Source organism: Branchiostoma floridae, chromosome 3, assembly GCF_000003815.2.
Source record: "Branchiostoma floridae strain S238N-H82 chromosome 3, Bfl_VNyyK, whole genome shotgun sequence".
In the NCBI taxonomy this organism is placed as follows: domain Eukaryota; kingdom Metazoa; phylum Chordata; class Leptocardii; order Amphioxiformes; family Branchiostomatidae; genus Branchiostoma; species Branchiostoma floridae.
Window position 1 is genome coordinate 8,372,552 of NC_049981.1, and position 16,886 is coordinate 8,389,437.

At 39.6% G+C, this 16,886-nt stretch overlaps 1 protein-coding gene across 4 annotated transcripts in view; it reads right to left on the reverse strand.

Annotated features, from left to right (window-relative positions):
• The window catches only part of LOC118410823 (testican-2-like), a 53,301-nt gene that overhangs the window by 6,105 nt on the left and 30,310 nt on the right, over nt 1–16,886 (reverse strand). For 3 of the 4 annotated variants that reach the window (XM_035812652.1, XM_035812655.1, XM_035812654.1), the window contains 8 exons: nt 10,056–10,137; nt 7,986–8,085; nt 6,143–6,275; nt 5,620–5,689; nt 3,794–5,083; nt 2,672–2,764; nt 2,019–2,234; nt 1,103–1,174 (listed from right to left, as the gene is read on the reverse strand). In XM_035812652.1, coding sequence (XP_035668545.1) covers nt 1,103–1,174; nt 2,019–2,234; nt 2,672–2,764; nt 3,794–5,083; nt 5,620–5,689; nt 6,143–6,275; nt 7,986–8,085; nt 10,056–10,137 — 2,056 coding nt within the window. The remainder of the gene's footprint in view (nt 1–1,102; nt 1,175–2,018; nt 2,235–2,671; nt 2,765–3,793; nt 5,084–5,619; nt 5,690–6,142; nt 6,276–7,985; nt 8,086–10,055; nt 10,138–16,886) is intronic. The other variant, XM_035812656.1, reaches the window with a different exon arrangement.

Below are 16,886 nucleotides of genomic sequence, written 5' to 3' on the forward strand. Positions count from 1 at the left end.
TGAATGGACGTGTTCAAGCACGCAAATACATTTGTATACCAGTCCTGTTAAAACGTGCGGTTGTAACATGTTGTAGCACTGGCTCAGTGGTATTATTCACGTGTGGTAAACCAACTCTCCGGGATCGAATCCGTGGACAGATAATGTTTTTTAATTTTTTTGTCTTTTTGCTGCATTTTCGCGAAAATGTTGCCTTTCTTGTTGCTTCTTTTCTTGCGATTTTTGCTTTCTTTTCCCTTCGCCCACATCCTGCATTTTTTTCAAAAATGTTGCCTTTCTAGTCTTTCTAGCTTATGCTCCAGAAGTAAGTAGCAGCCCAGAGGTTATTTAACTCCCCACAGCTTGTCAAGACATCTGCCAAGATGATCAAGCTGACCCTGGATGGACAGACTGTTGTCTAGGGCTATACCTTTGGGTAATTACAAAAAGGCTGGGATTGGTCAGTAACCACATGACATAATTCTATCCCGAGTAGAGAGGGTCCATGATACATGAGGATTGGTCAGAAGAGGTCACATGCCTATAGCACCCATACTTCTCAGTCTGATAACACAATAGTTTTGCTTGTCACAACACTTTTTCCTCATTTGCATGAAATAGTCTCAAACTTTTTATCCACAGAAAATGGGAGCTTATCATTGGCTGAGGGGAAGTAGCCATGGGCTAAATCCCAGTACCAGGTTTTTACTGACAGCTACATGGCAAAAATGGAAAATTTATCTTCACTATACATTACAGCTTGAACACCGCTACAATTCGTAGTACAAAATGACCAGGATAAACTGTAAAATGTAATAATGCAGAAACCTTTGCGATGGTTTAATGTTCGCAGTTTTTGCGGTGGCCGCTTCACCACGAACTTAAAACCACCGCAAACATTTTATCCATGGCAGTAAGAGACTACAGTGCATGGTGCTACCCCGAACTTAAAACCACAGCAAAAAGTCCTTTATCCCGCTACCACGAAATTGAATCCCCGCGAACTTAAATGCATTTGCAGTACCTGCCAACTGCAAGTTAACCAAATATTCAGCACTACTAAAGCCGTGTAGGTCAAGTTCATGAATTTGAAATGTTTCTAGGAGTAGGAACAAAGCCTTACCAAGCAGGAACTTCCGTTGTCCGTTCACTTCTGCCAAAGGAACCTTGTCCAGTTCAGCAAAGCATGGTGGCTCTAATGGGAGTAACAAACAAACAGTCCTGTATGTTTATACAAGATGTACCTAACTAATATGTTCTATAATTGTCTACTCACTGCTTTAAAGCAAATCAAATAAAGAAGTCTGAAGCCCTGTGTGTTGGCAGATCCGTTTGTTTCTTCAAACTTTGTCTGGACGCCAAGGTGTGCACAAGAATGACGTCATTTCGTATACAATTCCATGCGATGTGCGCTTGAGCGCCATCCCCCCACCATGTCATACCTGGGCCATAGTAACGTTTGATATGAGTGCTCTGGACCGGGTGATAACTTGCAATGGGTTATTACATTTGGGTTCTTAAAAATCACATGGGCTTCTATAGAATAATTTGAACGCGCTTGGCATGCGCCACTGTCAAAATCATGCAAGACTTTTTTGTTTGTTTGAGGTCACCAAATTTCTGGGGCATTTTGCATTAGATTTTAATTTTTGGATTACCCGGTATAAGGTTTGATATATTAGTTAAATTATACAACACAGTGTATTCTTCAACACCCACAGTCCCAGCCCTCCCCTGGGTTGGACAGCCCTCCAGCCTTTGGGCCATCCTACATTGTACCTGTGGTTGGGCTGGTACCTCGGGTAAAATGGAATACACCATGTTGTATTCTATATCATATTCACTTTGTTTGTCTTCTTCCTAAATTGTCTCCTCATAATAGTGTATCTCAGTATCTGTCTCTGCACAAACACTGAATGCAATTTGAAGCCTCATTCTGTAACAGGACTGCTAGTGCTATTCAACCCCAAATGCTTGAGATACATGATTGTAACTATTATTCTATGATCTGAGCAATCATAAAATAACAGGTTTCTTACTGGCTTCCTCGAAACAAGAGCACCACTCATTTGCTGACAGGATGCCGTCCTTGATGCGGTCACACCTGTCGATGAAGGGAGTGATGCAGTGCTCGTACTCATCGTACTCTATGAGTGACAGCTCCTTCTTGCTCAGGAAGAGGTCGAAGTTCACATCCAGCTTGCTGAACATCCAGCCCACAGCTGGCTCATAGCATATCTGTACATTCTTGTTGGCTGTGGGGAAAATATAGAGGAGAGCTCAAAATGGGAAAACCTAAAATCCTGAAACGTCCTTTTGAAAAACGATTCTGCCCCAATCAGGAGATGTTTGGGGCTAGACAGAATAGGTAGGGTCTAGGCTTTTTGTTTTGGTCAAAATTTGTTCAGTTTAGAAGTTCAGTTGGCGTAAGGTCTGAGAGTTTAGAGTTGTTTCTGCTAGCTTTCAAAAGGATGTCAAATGGAAATACTTCTAGTGACACTCAAGTTGAAATGGAAAATGATTCTAAGACATAGTATGTACTTTATAATCCTCCCCCAAAATTTGAGTTGTGCACCTTGTTTCTGGTTGAGGCCATGAACATACTATCCCTCCTCAAAACAACACTGTACTGTGGGAGGATGTATACATGAGAAGTCATTGATTTGTCCTTGTCTGTTGGTTATTTACTTACTGTCAGGCTTTTCCTTCTCCTCGTTCTTCCTGAGGACTTTAAACCACTCCAGCAGGCGGTTCCCCATGTCCTCTAGTTCCTCAGTGGAGCAGACTGAAGACCAAATTGAATACACTGTTAGCTTTCCTTTGCAAATGTACATTATAGCGCCGTCTTCTACATGTCAGGGTTGGACAAGTTCAATGGCCTGACTGCCCGGGGCAAGTGAACGTGCCCATGGGGCGAGTGCATAAGTAAGTATTGACAAAACATGTATTAAATCGGCCTTGCAGTTAACACTGAATTGCGCCAAGATTTTCAATCAAACTATGCAGAAAAGCAAACGCATCAAATTACAATATGCATAAATAGCGTTCAATTGTTACCAATTATTATATCGTGAGAGTTGTGGACTAATACAATTAAAAGTGGGTCTCTGTTTGAATTTATCAGAAACAAGCTAACTGTCCAGCACGAATAGCAGTTCAGGTCTGTAGACCGACACTGAGGAGTTTAGCAATGTACGTTCAGCACTCGTGGTGTAGTATCCCTGGCTTGGGAGTACTGACGTGAGTTTCTCAGTAGTCTACCATGCTGTTCTCCTCGAGTTGGAGGCAGTCAGAAACTGGAGCATGGTTGATTAGGAGATTGTTGTACTTTCTTTACAAAGTTCAAGTAGAGGTCATGTCTGTGATCAGAAAGAGTCTGTAAAATTAGTCCATTATATGTTCCCAAGGAATCCAGATATGTAGTGTACTGCCGACTCACCACCTCGTTCGCTTCGCTTACTCGGTGGTTTTATTCGGTGGTTACAGCAAAGGACCAGGCGTTCTGACACCATATACACCTCGGGGCGGGTCATTAACCCTTCATTAAAAAATGCAATCTTTACCCATGCTTTAAGGTATAAAGAGAAGATTTCACGCATTGCAACTTTGAACTACTGTAAATGCATTTAAATTCGCTGGGATTTAATTTCACGGTAGCAGGAAAAGGGACTTTTCGCGGTGGATTTAAGTTGGCGGTAACACCATAGACTGCAGTGTAATACCGTAATAGAAAAATGTTTGCGAAAACCGCAAACATTTATCCACCGTGAACATTTCTGCATTTACAGTATATGATCAATTCTAGATGTTCCACCTTTGCCATCGAGCTCCTCCCCCTCTTCTTCTTCATCCTCCTCCCCCTCTAGTCCTGGGTCCAGGGGGATCTGGTCCTCTAGCGGTGCCTGGAACTGTACCTCATCAGGCGTGATGATCTCACTCCTCTCTGCAGGGGGGAGGTTGGGGGCAGCTTGAACTGTTAGTGAGGGCACAGCAATGTTCTCCAAGTTTACTATTACATCCTCCTCTGGCTTCTCTTCCACTACTGGGACAAGCTCCTTATGGACTGATTTGTCAGTTTCTAAACCTTCAAAATTGTCTCTTTGGAGTGTTGTTACCTTAGGATAGCTGACTGGAAAGGCACTAAAATCTTTCTTCTCTATACTGAAGTCTATCTTATTAGAATGATGTGTAGGAAACTTGACATAAGCATAGACAACACCATCTGATTTCCCTGTTGGTATTTTATACCCTTCCACGTCTGCATAGTTTGTGTCAGAAGTTACGTCTTCAATACCACCAACCATTTTTCCTTCAGGATACTTTGATTCAATCATAACAGGCTTTTTCTCTGTAAGACTTTCTGTTTTTTGTTCACCAGAGGATGACAATGGATCCATGCTGACGTCTTCTATCCTTTCCACCATTTTGTGGAGAATGTATTTCTTGTCTTGTTTGGAGATGAACAAATTTGGTTTTATTGCACTATCAGGCTTTTGTTCCTCAAACTTGAATGAGACATGCCTTTGTATTCCATCATTCTCTGTAACATGTGAGTTTTCTATGATTCTGTTGGACATTGTGGTCTGAGATTTTCTACTGTGTTTAAGAGCACCTGCTTTGAGATGGCTGTGCTGTTGAGAGTCTGATGGGAAGGATGAAATCGAATTGGGAATGTTTCTCTCTATATTCATGGGGTTGCTATAACTTACTTCATTCTTAGAATCATCCTCAACAGCAAACTTTTGTACATCAACAGCCTTATCTTTCGGGAGATTCTTGGTATAGCTTTCCTTCTTAATTGTATCTTTCTGGAAATGTCCATACTTTGGTTTATACAGTTTCTCTAACACTACTTTTTTGGTGATTAATGGTTTTGACCAGTAGCTACCGTACTTAGATTTTGACTTAAAGTTAGTTCCAGACTTGCCTCCATAAGGGTAGTAACTACCTGGGGCATACTTGGCAGATAAATGCTTGTAGTAAGACTGCTTAGAGAAAAGGTTATGAGGGGACCTGTTATATAATGACTTTTTGTTAGACATCAAGCTAGCTTGGGCTTTGGGGTCAGTGGTCAGCTCTTGGGATTTAGTTACAGAAAACAAATCTGGAAAAAACAGAATAAGACATACAAAAAGAAAATTAGTACCAACAGAAAGTGATGAAACAATCAAAAGACTATGACGTGCAGAAATATGACCTAAACTCTCAAACAAAACATCTATTACTACACAGTCACATACTGTTCAAATGTTTGTAGAGAGGACCTTTCAAACAACACAACTTTGAAAATATGTTACATGAGAAGGATGAAAGGACTCAGGAGAACAGAACATGTATAAGATGCTTTCCAACAGAAACAGCATATAAGTGTTGACATGACACTTAACATTTTACTCTGCAATTTGCAAATCAACTGTCAAAGTGTTGAAAAAATTCTATTAAATTTTGTTATTAATACTAATAGTAACTTTTATTTGATACAAAGGATGGTTATTGAGAAACAAATTCATAATTACACTACATTGTACAATTACAATTATATAAAAATTACTGAATAGTGATCCTTACCAATTACATCATGTAGTATCATATCAAAAACAAAGGTCAGTGAGACAATATGATAAGCAAACTTTCACTTACCTGGGATCTGAGGCTTGCAGGGGCATTTGCCAGTGCACTCCTCTTGGATATCCTTGCCAGATACACAGGCCTGTGGATATATTTATTCACATTAATACATTTTTGTACATGTACATCATAAACAAAAATGACAGCCTAGACATGTCAACAATTTCTTTTTCATCCCTTAATTGTAGCAAAGAATGCAGTAGCTGCTGTACATGTGAATACATTTTTAAATTGATTTTCAAACATGTATTGCTTTAGTGATGAACATCACAACGCAACTTTCTTATGCCCCTTGCACAGTAGGATTGGCCGATGTTCACGAGTGCCTAAGCCCCGTCCTATGTGATAGGATAGAACTGGTGAGAACCCTGCTGCATTGAGCCACCCCACATGACCTTGTTACCTCCATTAAGAATGGACACATAGATATGTCCATGAAAAATGGAGAACATTTAGTTTTTAAATTAGTAGTCCAGTACAAAAGGAGAATAAGAAGGTCTTGTTTAGTGAGTTTTGTCCAAATTGCCAGACATACCTGATACATGAGCTTACACTGTGAGGAGTAAGTGACACCATCAGTGCCACAGACAGGCTCCGGGCGCACAACAGGGCACGGGGTGCAGCCATACCTGTCCTTCTTCTCCTGGTACTTGGACCACGTCTTCTTCCTGTTGGCAACAACCAAGTCACGCATTACTGGTGCCCTTGAGCTATTGCCCTTGCAAAATAACTTAACCGTCTGCCATGTCAAGTCATACTCCTAAATCCCACTATACTTCAAAGCACCAAGATGACAGCAGCACCTAAATCCCACATCAATTTGTGTGACTAATAATGGAGTCTACATCTGAAATCCTGTAATATTTCCTGAGTGACTAATATGAAGGGTGTGTCTAAACCCCATCAAATGTCGCCTGACCAATATGCAGTTGTGTCTCTCATGGCATTTCTGATAATTGGTATGGAAGTGCATGCAGATTTTAAATCTCATTTTATGTGCAAGATACATGGTAAAGGCACTGTCTGAATCCTAAGGAATAATTAGAAAGGAATGTAATAGAGTTAGACACTGTAGCAGAAGCCATTTGAAAATCCCTTTATAAAAGCTGGCTAAAAATACACTGTTCCAATTATATTACCTAATCAAAACAATACAATCATGTACACATAAGTGAGTCATAATAGTAATACATACTAGCCTTGTGTCTTATCTAATTGACTTCACCCCTGGCCATATGGACTTGTTTGTTAAAATCCTTTTTGGCAACCAACACTCTCTACTTATCTTTAAATTACCTCCCATTGCCGAGTGATTCTCTTCATTGTATAAGGACAGCTCACTCACTCACTTAGGCACGATCTAGACACAGTTTTTCCAGACAGCTTTTTTTCAGCGTCTAGATGGAACTTCAATATCGCCATTAAGATATCGGGAAAATTTCGCCCAAAAGATCGTCCAATAGCTTAGCAGGGGTCCCCGACAGCTTCCGCGCGCGTTTAGATGTGTCCCGACTTCGGGAGGGTTCATTAGCATATAACGCGGGCTCATTAGGCTATATAGCTGTTTATGACTGGTGTCCCGCGGCCAACGTTCCAGATCCCTCCCGACATCTCCACAGATATCGGCAAAAACTGTGTCTATATTGGGCCTTACTATCCGGCCTGTCTCCTGAGGGTTAAAGACTTGCTCCCTAACTGCTCTAAAGACAATTGAATGGACAAGTGTTTTTGTCATACGTGTGTGTGTCTGTGTGTGTGTGTGTGTGTGGATTTTGCTCACATACCATGGCATCCTGCACATCCATAGATAATCTAACGTGATCCACAACATTCCCCGAACCTGGACTTATTTACGACAGCTAAGTACAAAATAAGCCCTTTTTCCGCATCTTGTGCAAGCAAGCAAGGGGAATTGACATTGTACAGCAATCTTCAGATACATTTGCCCGCATATGCATGCTGGTACCGGGCCACCCGGCAAAAGCGACACAGGTCGGGTTCAAGCAATGTCATTCAAACACTTTCTACTATTTAACGCTAGTTCACCTTTATCCGCGAGGTTGCCTATATCCGTTGTTATAAAAACAGAGTATTTAGGGAAATCAAGTCGACGGATGGTTCATGAGTATTTTTGAGATTTCAAAATACTGCAGTTTGAAACTGCCATCCGTCGACTGGATATCCTAAAATACCCTATTTTTTACAAACGAATATAGGTTACCCCGCGGATAAAGGTGAACTAGCGTTACAGACGTGCAAGATGACATACACAGTTTGTGAGAAAAATCCTACATATGACGTACTAAGCAATTTGAGTGGTTCAAACTCATCTATAATTCTATGAGATGAGTGAACACATTCTACGATGGATGACTCACCCGTTGCCCAGCTTCTTCTTGCTGATACACTCCACAGACCCGTCCGAACTGGGCATACACACTTTATGTCGGCCACACTTCACCCAGCGGCATGGGTCCTCTGTAGACATACAGACTCTTGTAACGTTGATGTAGGTTAGACATCCAGGTAATAAGATACACCAAAAAGTTACTCAAGCAACTGGATATGGTTTTGGAAACAGTCAGACGTCAGTGTCACTGTATTTGTGTGACACCAGGGCTCGAAATACCGGGTGCATGTGCACCCAGGTGCACCCAAAATTTGAGCTGTGCACCCAATTATTTTCTGTGGGTGCACAGGGTACTGCACCCAAATATTTTCTTACATTTATGTATGTAAAGATATCAAAGTATACTAGACTAAGTATACATCTGATTTTTTACATAATATTCTTGACATCTAAGTGTTGGAAAGATAATAAAATGTCTGTCATTGTACTTGTTTAAGAATTTGATAGCTTTTAACTGCAAAGTTTTATTATTACGTTATTACTTAAATTTAAGTGGTGCAATTTTTTGGTGCACCCAATTTTTTAAGCTGGGTGCACCAGTGCACCTAATCCCAAAAATGAATTTCGAGCCCTGGACACTGACGAAGGATAGTGGATTCTATCCGAAACGTCTGACCGTTTCCAAAACCATATCCAGTTGCTTGAGTAACTACTTTTTGGTGTAGACTCATTATCTATACTGGTCTGCTCCTCAAAAACACCTTCCTTAAGTAGCAATCACAACTGCAAATCTTTTATGCAGTCTTTGAATTGTGTAAGACATAACTGCATGACTGTACATGTACCATGTCAATGCTTACCTACCTGGTACACTCAAACCTGAGCCAAGGTATCCACCTCCACTTTCAGCCACATTTAAACTGTCCTGTCTATCAACCCTACTGTGGCATGTGGTAGTTTAAACCCAATACTTATGTCTCTCCAAGGACGAAGAGGGTAAGTACGTATTAGTATTGGGTTTAAACTACCATACGCCTAAATATCCTTGTTTTTAAAAACAACAGGTACCCAACAGATAAAGGTGAACCAGCGTTACATGTACATGTCCTATCAAGAATGCAGGGTTGGACAAGATTTCTATAATCTACTTGTCCTATCGGGCAAGTACATTAAAAAATTACTTGCCCGAACTAACTTTTCACTTCTCCAGACATTTCTATCAATAGAATTCTTTTATTGTTGGCTCTATTTTTCTGTGTTGACCAATGATTGATGCTATGACTGAAGTATATCAAAATCTCTCTCGTGGAAAAATCTTACTAGCCCGAATCGGACAAGTGGGGTAGGACATTCACTTGCCCGATCAGCACTTTCACTTGCCCTGGACAATCGGGCTAGTGGTCTTGTCCAACCCTGGAATGTGCTCAATACAAATGAAAAACATTTAATCTTACATTGGCCATAGTGTTAAATGAAGAACTCGTGAATTATCATTCATAAAAAAATATTGAAACACTAACTTACACTTATGTCTACCAGACAAAGCAAAAATGCACTTATTTGACTAAAAACTTCATGTTACCCCACCACCAGCTTTCCTGGTAAGATTTAATTTAGGTCTCTAGCAATCATGTCCAATCAATGATTTTCCTCTAGCAAAAATCCTGTCCAACATGACAGTTGATACCGGCCCTCCTGACTCGCTGTGATATAGATTAGTGAGCAGGTGCATGGGGGTACTTCCTCATTATAGACAGCAAAGGTGAGAGGAGGTTTTAATGGGCTGCGGTCGATGTACTTGGTGTGGACTGACAAGACAGATGTCGCTGTCAGCTCCCGGCTATCCCTCAGGGACATAAAATGAAGAAATAATTTGGACACCATTCCTCAAAAATACAAGGGTTCTATGACGTTTCTGCTTGACACACGTCTCTACATTGCCATAAAAATATGTAGAGTTTAACTGTTCTACTTTCAAATTCATCTTACTAAAGGGTGTTGTAATCTAAATACAGAACTTTCATGTGACAATAGGCACTGAAGCAGTGCAGCAGACTTGTTCCAAATTTATCTGACTGTTTATTTATAATCTCCTTACCCTGAACAAAGTTTGCATCAGCATTGTCCACAGCAATCTCAGGCTGCCAGGTGTCCCTGGTCAGGTCCTCATCATCTGTGTTCTGGAGAAAGGAGATGATATTCATGAGTACATTGTTTGCACTATTAGTTATATTTCAGCCATACCATAGGTATGGTGAAATATATTGTTATATTGCAATCCATACATAGTATGGGATTGCAATATATTGTTTTTTGTTGGTCTCTTCTCCTTCTCCTGTCAAATCTTCAAATGGATTCTACTTTTTCATTTTTGGGCCAAATGAGCTGAAATTTGGCATGAAGGTAGGGATAGCAAATACCCCCTCTTCACTTTTTTGATAGAGGCCTTGAAAATTATGATATTTAGGGTTTTTGGTCATTTTTAGACAAAATATATATATTTTGGGTCACTGTGCCCTGGTATTAAACCCTAATGACCTGAAATTTGGTACAGAGGTGCATTGGACATATGAGCACAGGAACCCATCAACACTTTCTTCATAGGCCACTTCAAAAATTATTTATTTGGGGTTTTTTGGCCATTTTTGACTAAAAATGTCTATTTTTGGCTCCTGTGCCCTTGTATGAAGGCTAAGTGACCTGAAATTTGGTGTATAGGTGTATTGGATATATGAGCACAGGGCTTCATCAACACTTTCTTCAGAGATCACTTCAAAAATTAGTTATTTTGGGTTTTTCGGCCATTTTTGACAAAAATGTATATTTTTGGCTCCTATACCCTTCTATGAAAGCCTAATGACCTGCAATTTGGTACATAGGTGCATTGGACATATGAGCACAGGGTCCCATTAACACTTTCTTCATAGATCACTTAAAAAATGAGTTATTTTTGGGGTTTTCGTTCATTTTTGACTAAAAATGTATATTTTTTGCTCCTATGCCCTTGTATAGAAACCAAATGACCTAAAATTTGGTGCAGAGGTGCATTGAACATATGCTCACAGGACGCAATTGAAACTTTCTTCATAGATCACTTCAAAAATTATTTATTTTTGGGTTTTCCGTCATTTTTGTCTAAAAATGTATATTTTTGACTTCTATGCCCTTGTATTGAAACCAAATGACCTAAAATTCGGCATGAAGGTGTCTAGGACAAGTGCCCACAGTACTTCATTTTCCCTTTGAGCAAACATTACTTCAAATTGTTGAATTTGGGGATTTTTTCAAGGATGAAGATGGATTGCAATATGCTGTATTTGCTCCTAAGCAAATATCGGCCTTTCTAGTTTTTCCTTTGTTTCTTCTCCTCCTGTCAAATCTTCAAATTGGAATAACTTTTTTATTTTTCGACCAAATGACCTGAAATTTGGCATGGGCATAGAGGTGGCAAATACCCCCAGACGTTTTTTTCACTTTCTTGATAGAGGCCTTAGAATTTATGATATTTAGGGTTTTTGGTCATTTTTAGACAAAATATGTATATTTTGGGCCCCTGTGCCCTGGTATTACAAGCTAACGACCTGAAATTTGGTACAGAGGTGCATTGGACATATGAGCACAGAAAACCATCAACAGTTTCTTCATAGATCACTTCAAAAATTCGTTATTTTAGGGTTTTTGGCCATTTTTGACTAAAAATGTATATTTTTGGCTCCTATGCCCTTGTTTTAAAACCAAATGACCTGTAATTTGGTACATAGGTGCGTTTGACATATGACCACAGGACCCCATCAACGCTTTATTCGTTGTTTACTCCAAAAATGAGTTATTTTAGGGTTTTTGGCCATTTTTGACAAAAAATGTCTATTTTTGGCTCCTATACCCTTATATGAAAACCTAATGACCTGAAATTTGGTACATAGGTGCATTGGACATATGAGCACAGGGTCCCATCAACACTTTCTTTATAGATCACTTTAAAAATGAGTTATTTGGGGTTTTCGTCTATTTTTGCCAAAAAATGTATACTTTTGGCTCCTATACCCTTGTATGAAAACCTAATGACCTGGAATTCGGCATGAAAGTGTGTCTGGCAAGTGCCCACAGTACTTCATTTTCACTTTGGGCATACAATACTTTAAATTGTTGAATTTTGGGATTTTTTGCCATTTACGGACTAAAAATGTTAAGTTTTGGCTCCTGTACCTATGTATGAAAACCAAATGGTCTGAAATTTGGTATGAAGGTGCGTATGTTATGTAGCTACAGGGCTCTATTCACACATATGGTGTACATCAATCAAAAATTGTTAAATTTGGGATTGGCATACATATGAAGATGGATTGCAATATGCTGTATTTGCTCCTAAGCAAATGTCGGCCTTTCTAGTATTCGTAATGTTTCTTTCTCCTGTCAAATCTTCAGAACACGGTATCTCCGTTGTTCCTCAACCGAATGACTTGAAATTTGGCACAAGGGTAGAGTGGGCCAATACCCTCGGGCGTTTTTTTCATTTTTCCCATATCTGTCTCTTAAATGATTTTATTAAGGTTTTTTGGTCATCTTAAGACCAAAACTGTATATTTGGGCCCCCTGTACCCTGGTATCATAACCGAATGAGCTGAAATTTGGCACAGATGTGCCTTGATAAGTCCCCCAATATATATATATAGATTCAATATCAGTTTTGGTGTACAGTACAACAAAATGCTTATTTTTGCGATTTTTTGACCAATTTTTGACCAAAAAAGGACACTTTTGGCCCCTGTACCCTGGTATTACAACCAAATGAGCTGAAATTTGACAGAGATGTGCCTTGATAATGCCCCCATATAAATTTAAGAACACTTTTGGTGTACAGTACAACAAAATGCTTATTTTTGAGATTTTTTGACCAATTTTTGACCAAAAAAGGACACTTTTGGCTCCTGTACTTTGGTATTGCAACCGAATGAGCTGAAATTTGACACAGATGTGCCTTGATAATCCTTTCATATAAATTCAATAACACTTTTGGTGTACAGTGCAACAAAATGCTTATTTTTGCGATTTTTGGCCAATTTTTGACCAAAAAAGGACACTTTTGGCTCCTGTACCCTGGTATTACAATTAAATGACCTGAAATTTGGTATAGATAGGCATTAGATACTTGGTAACAAGATTCAAGTAAAATTTTTGACATAAACAACTTTAAAATGATTAATTTTGGCACTTTTCTGAGGGGAAATTTGTTTTCTTTTGGCCTCCTGACGTGACCTTCCGTGACCCCGCACAGAGCCACACCTGTGCGCGTCAGCCGGAGAGTTAATTGAATCAAAGACCTAGCCAATCAGCGAAGAGGAGGCCAAAGGCTAATTAATATTCATAAGCGGGGCCTCATGATCCCGTATATAGCAGTGTTCCCGCCAGGGGGAGCAAAGCCCGCCTAAGGCTCTCGCATTTTAGACTATTCAGAAGGCTTTATATTGTATCAGTTCTTAGGGGCATATCTATGATAATCGCAGCAGTCACTTAACTTCTCTTCAGGTGTTTAGCGTAACACTGTTTCAGGTGTTTAGCGTAACACTGTTTCAGGTCAAACCGTCAAAGGCAACTAAAAACAAACTTTAACGTTACTGAGTTCAACAGTACTTATAACTTGTTATCCGAAGTTGAAAAGCTCCGTGCGACTGTTGTTGACGGTCTTATAACGGTATATTTTGCACCCCTGTACCCTGGTATGAGTAACATTTGGTATAGATAGGCATAATATAGTTGGTGAAATGATCCAAGTAAAATTTTTGGCATAAAGTACTGTAAAAGGCTTAATTACAACACTTTTTTCAGGGGAAATTGGTTTTCTTTCGTTCTCCATGCCGTGACCTTTCGGACGTTCACCCCACAGAGCCGACATCTGCACCTGCGTCTAGCCGGCAGGAAGGGTTAATTCAATTAATGGTTCAGCCAATCAGCGAAGAGGAAAGCGAAGGCTAATTAATATTCATAAGCGGGACCACACAATACGTTAACTTGAAGACTCACCGTACAGACTTCTCGCCAGGATTTTTTCAAAGCGTCGGACAGGGGTCCGGGGGCCGCCGAATGTCCCTGGCGGGGTCCAGGGGCAGGGCCACTGTGGGGGGGACCCAGGTGGGCGAAGCCCCCCCGGAAGCTCTTGCATTTTAGGCTATTGAGAAGGCTTCTTTTATCAGTTTTTTTAGGGCCATATCTACGATAATCGTAGCAGTCACTTACTTCTCTTCAGCAGTTAGACTTTAAAATATTTCGGGTCAAAGCTTCAAAGACAACTAAAACCTCATAAACAACAAACTTTACTTAGCTCAACAGTATACAAAAATATTGTACGGGTTGCCATCCTTAGTTGAAGCGCTTATTTATAGCGCTAGTATCTTCATTGCGCCGTTAGCCGCCGTGCGACTTTTGCTGACGGTCTGATATCCCTACGTCGCCGCCTCGCTGATATTCCCACGGACATGTTTCAAAAAAAATACCCAGCAAAAAACGCTGTTCTGCGTCAAATTCTATTCTATAAAACTCAGTGTTACAGTCTAAATATTTTGTAGAAGCACCGCTGTAGGAAAGAAGGTCCAAGCAATGTAAAACATCACGTAGCATGAAGTTCGCTGTCAACTGGCACACAGCACATGACTGTTTGAAACTCTAAGTCTAATCAACAGCCGTGTTTGATTGATAGCCGGCGGTCCTATGATGAAGTCGGCGAAAGGTGCGTTAGTTAGAAAATCTGCGTTTAGTTTTGATACGTAATTATAAGTTAGACAGTGGCGAGAATGATTATTTTCTCATCAATATTTCTCTTCAGAATTATTTGAACTTAATTGTACATCTAAACAATTGGCTTACCTGTGCAATGTTTATATGATTAATGATCAGTGTACTGAAATCATGTGTAACGTATGGCTCCTAGTCAATAGATCAGCATTTTCTCTATAGTGACCACCTGTCTATAGTGGCCACATTTCCTAGTGCTGTTGTTGTTTGGCATAAACTTTGAACATTTAAATTGTAAGTAACTTTAAACTGCCAGAGTTTCAGCCCAATAAAACACTCTCAGCGCCAGGGTATGAACAGACTGACCAGACAGACGAAAATAAATCCTCGAACAAGGTTCAATCGTATCTTCCGGGTCTGGCAGGAAGTTGTTAAACTAAAATAAGAATAGGCTCGATGGTTGATTGCATACAAAGTAAAACAGTTTAACAGTTTTACAGCTTGAAGAAAACAAACGCTCCTACAGTACCTGCATCTGCTTGATAATTATTAAATCGTATGCCCTACTTGAATAAAAAAAGTTCATTGCAATAATAAATGTACCCACATCACAAGGAGCTTATACTTTTTTAAACTTACACCTAGTTATCGTACTGAAAATTGTTAATGACATTACATGAATTCATTCAACAATTTTCAGTCATGATGAAAATTTTCTGAATGGAAGGTGTGATTATTGTCATTTTCTGAAAAATAGAAGCAAGCTCTGTTTTTACCTGGAGTCAATTCACAATACCAGTCCACTTTGGGGGATAATGTACTGTTAAGAGGATGTTCCATTTTTGCGCAGGGGTGATTTGGAACAGTCCAATGTTGCGTGGGAAGGGGTATGGCTGAAATATGCTGTATTTGCTCTTAAGCAAATGTCGGCCTTTCTAGTTATGCGATATTTTTTCAAAGATACTTAGTACTAACTTACTTCATCCTCTTCATCCTTGGAGAGAAATAAGGCAAAGATAGTGAAGACAAAAAACGAACCTTCGAGTATTTGATGCAAACCATAATTTCTGGCATAATTTTTTCAGTTACACTAATATGTAAGTAATAATACCCAGTTGGTAGTAAGTACAAAAGCTTCAAAACAGAAATTTTTTAAGTGACTGTCTCTTTCCTGCATAAATGTCATATATGGAAGGTTTTAGATTGCTTGAAACAAAAAGGAGAATATAAGCCAGAGATACATGTTAGTATTTGCAAACCTGGAACTTAATAATTATGTAGTTTTTTTTCTAACTGAACCTATTTAATGTTTTTACGTTATGGTGTACAGGTATGTAGCACTAACTATCTACTGCTTGATTTCTGACTATTATCTGCACAATCACATGATGGCAAAGAGACTTGAAAAAATGGAGGAGCATAAACCTACCCCTTTCGGCAGTGCTACACAGAAAATGGACTGGAGTCATGTGAGGTCACAGGTCAAGATTCATGTGCAGCTAATTACATGATTTGCCACAGAGAGAGCTGAACCCAATATGACCGTGGCATTTATTATATGATTTAATAAAGGGTTAATGCCCCGCCCTGAGGTGTATATCAGATAATCCCTGGTCAGGTGCGATAACCACCGAATAAACCACCAAGTGAGCGTAGCGAAGGAGGTGGTTTATGAGTTTGTTATCACACCTGACCAGGGATTATCTCACCATATACCCCGAAGATAAGGCGGGGCATTAACGTTTTTTTCATATAGCCTATCTAACTGACACAGTTATTTCACACAAACCCTTTATAACAAATGAATACTTTTAATACATTACATAAAAATACATTTTGCAATATATATATATTGTACAATACAGTGTATATATACAAACCATTAAACCATTTCATCATCATCATTTAACTAATCATGTTTAGTATGTTATCATTAGCGTCCTATCCCCTGTATATTGGTGCGGTCCAAAAAGTGGGTGGTTATTCTAATAACCGACCACTTTTGGTGTTAATGCCTGATGTCCCATAGGAAATGGGGGCCTTTGATTGGCCAACTCCATCTGGCTATATGAAAATCAACATTCACCAATACTCACTCTGTCATCAGATTGATCTTGCCCAAAAAGTAATAAGAAGAAAACCATTAACATTTACGCCTAGTATAAACCCCTAGGCCAACTTAACTCTATGCAAACAGAGT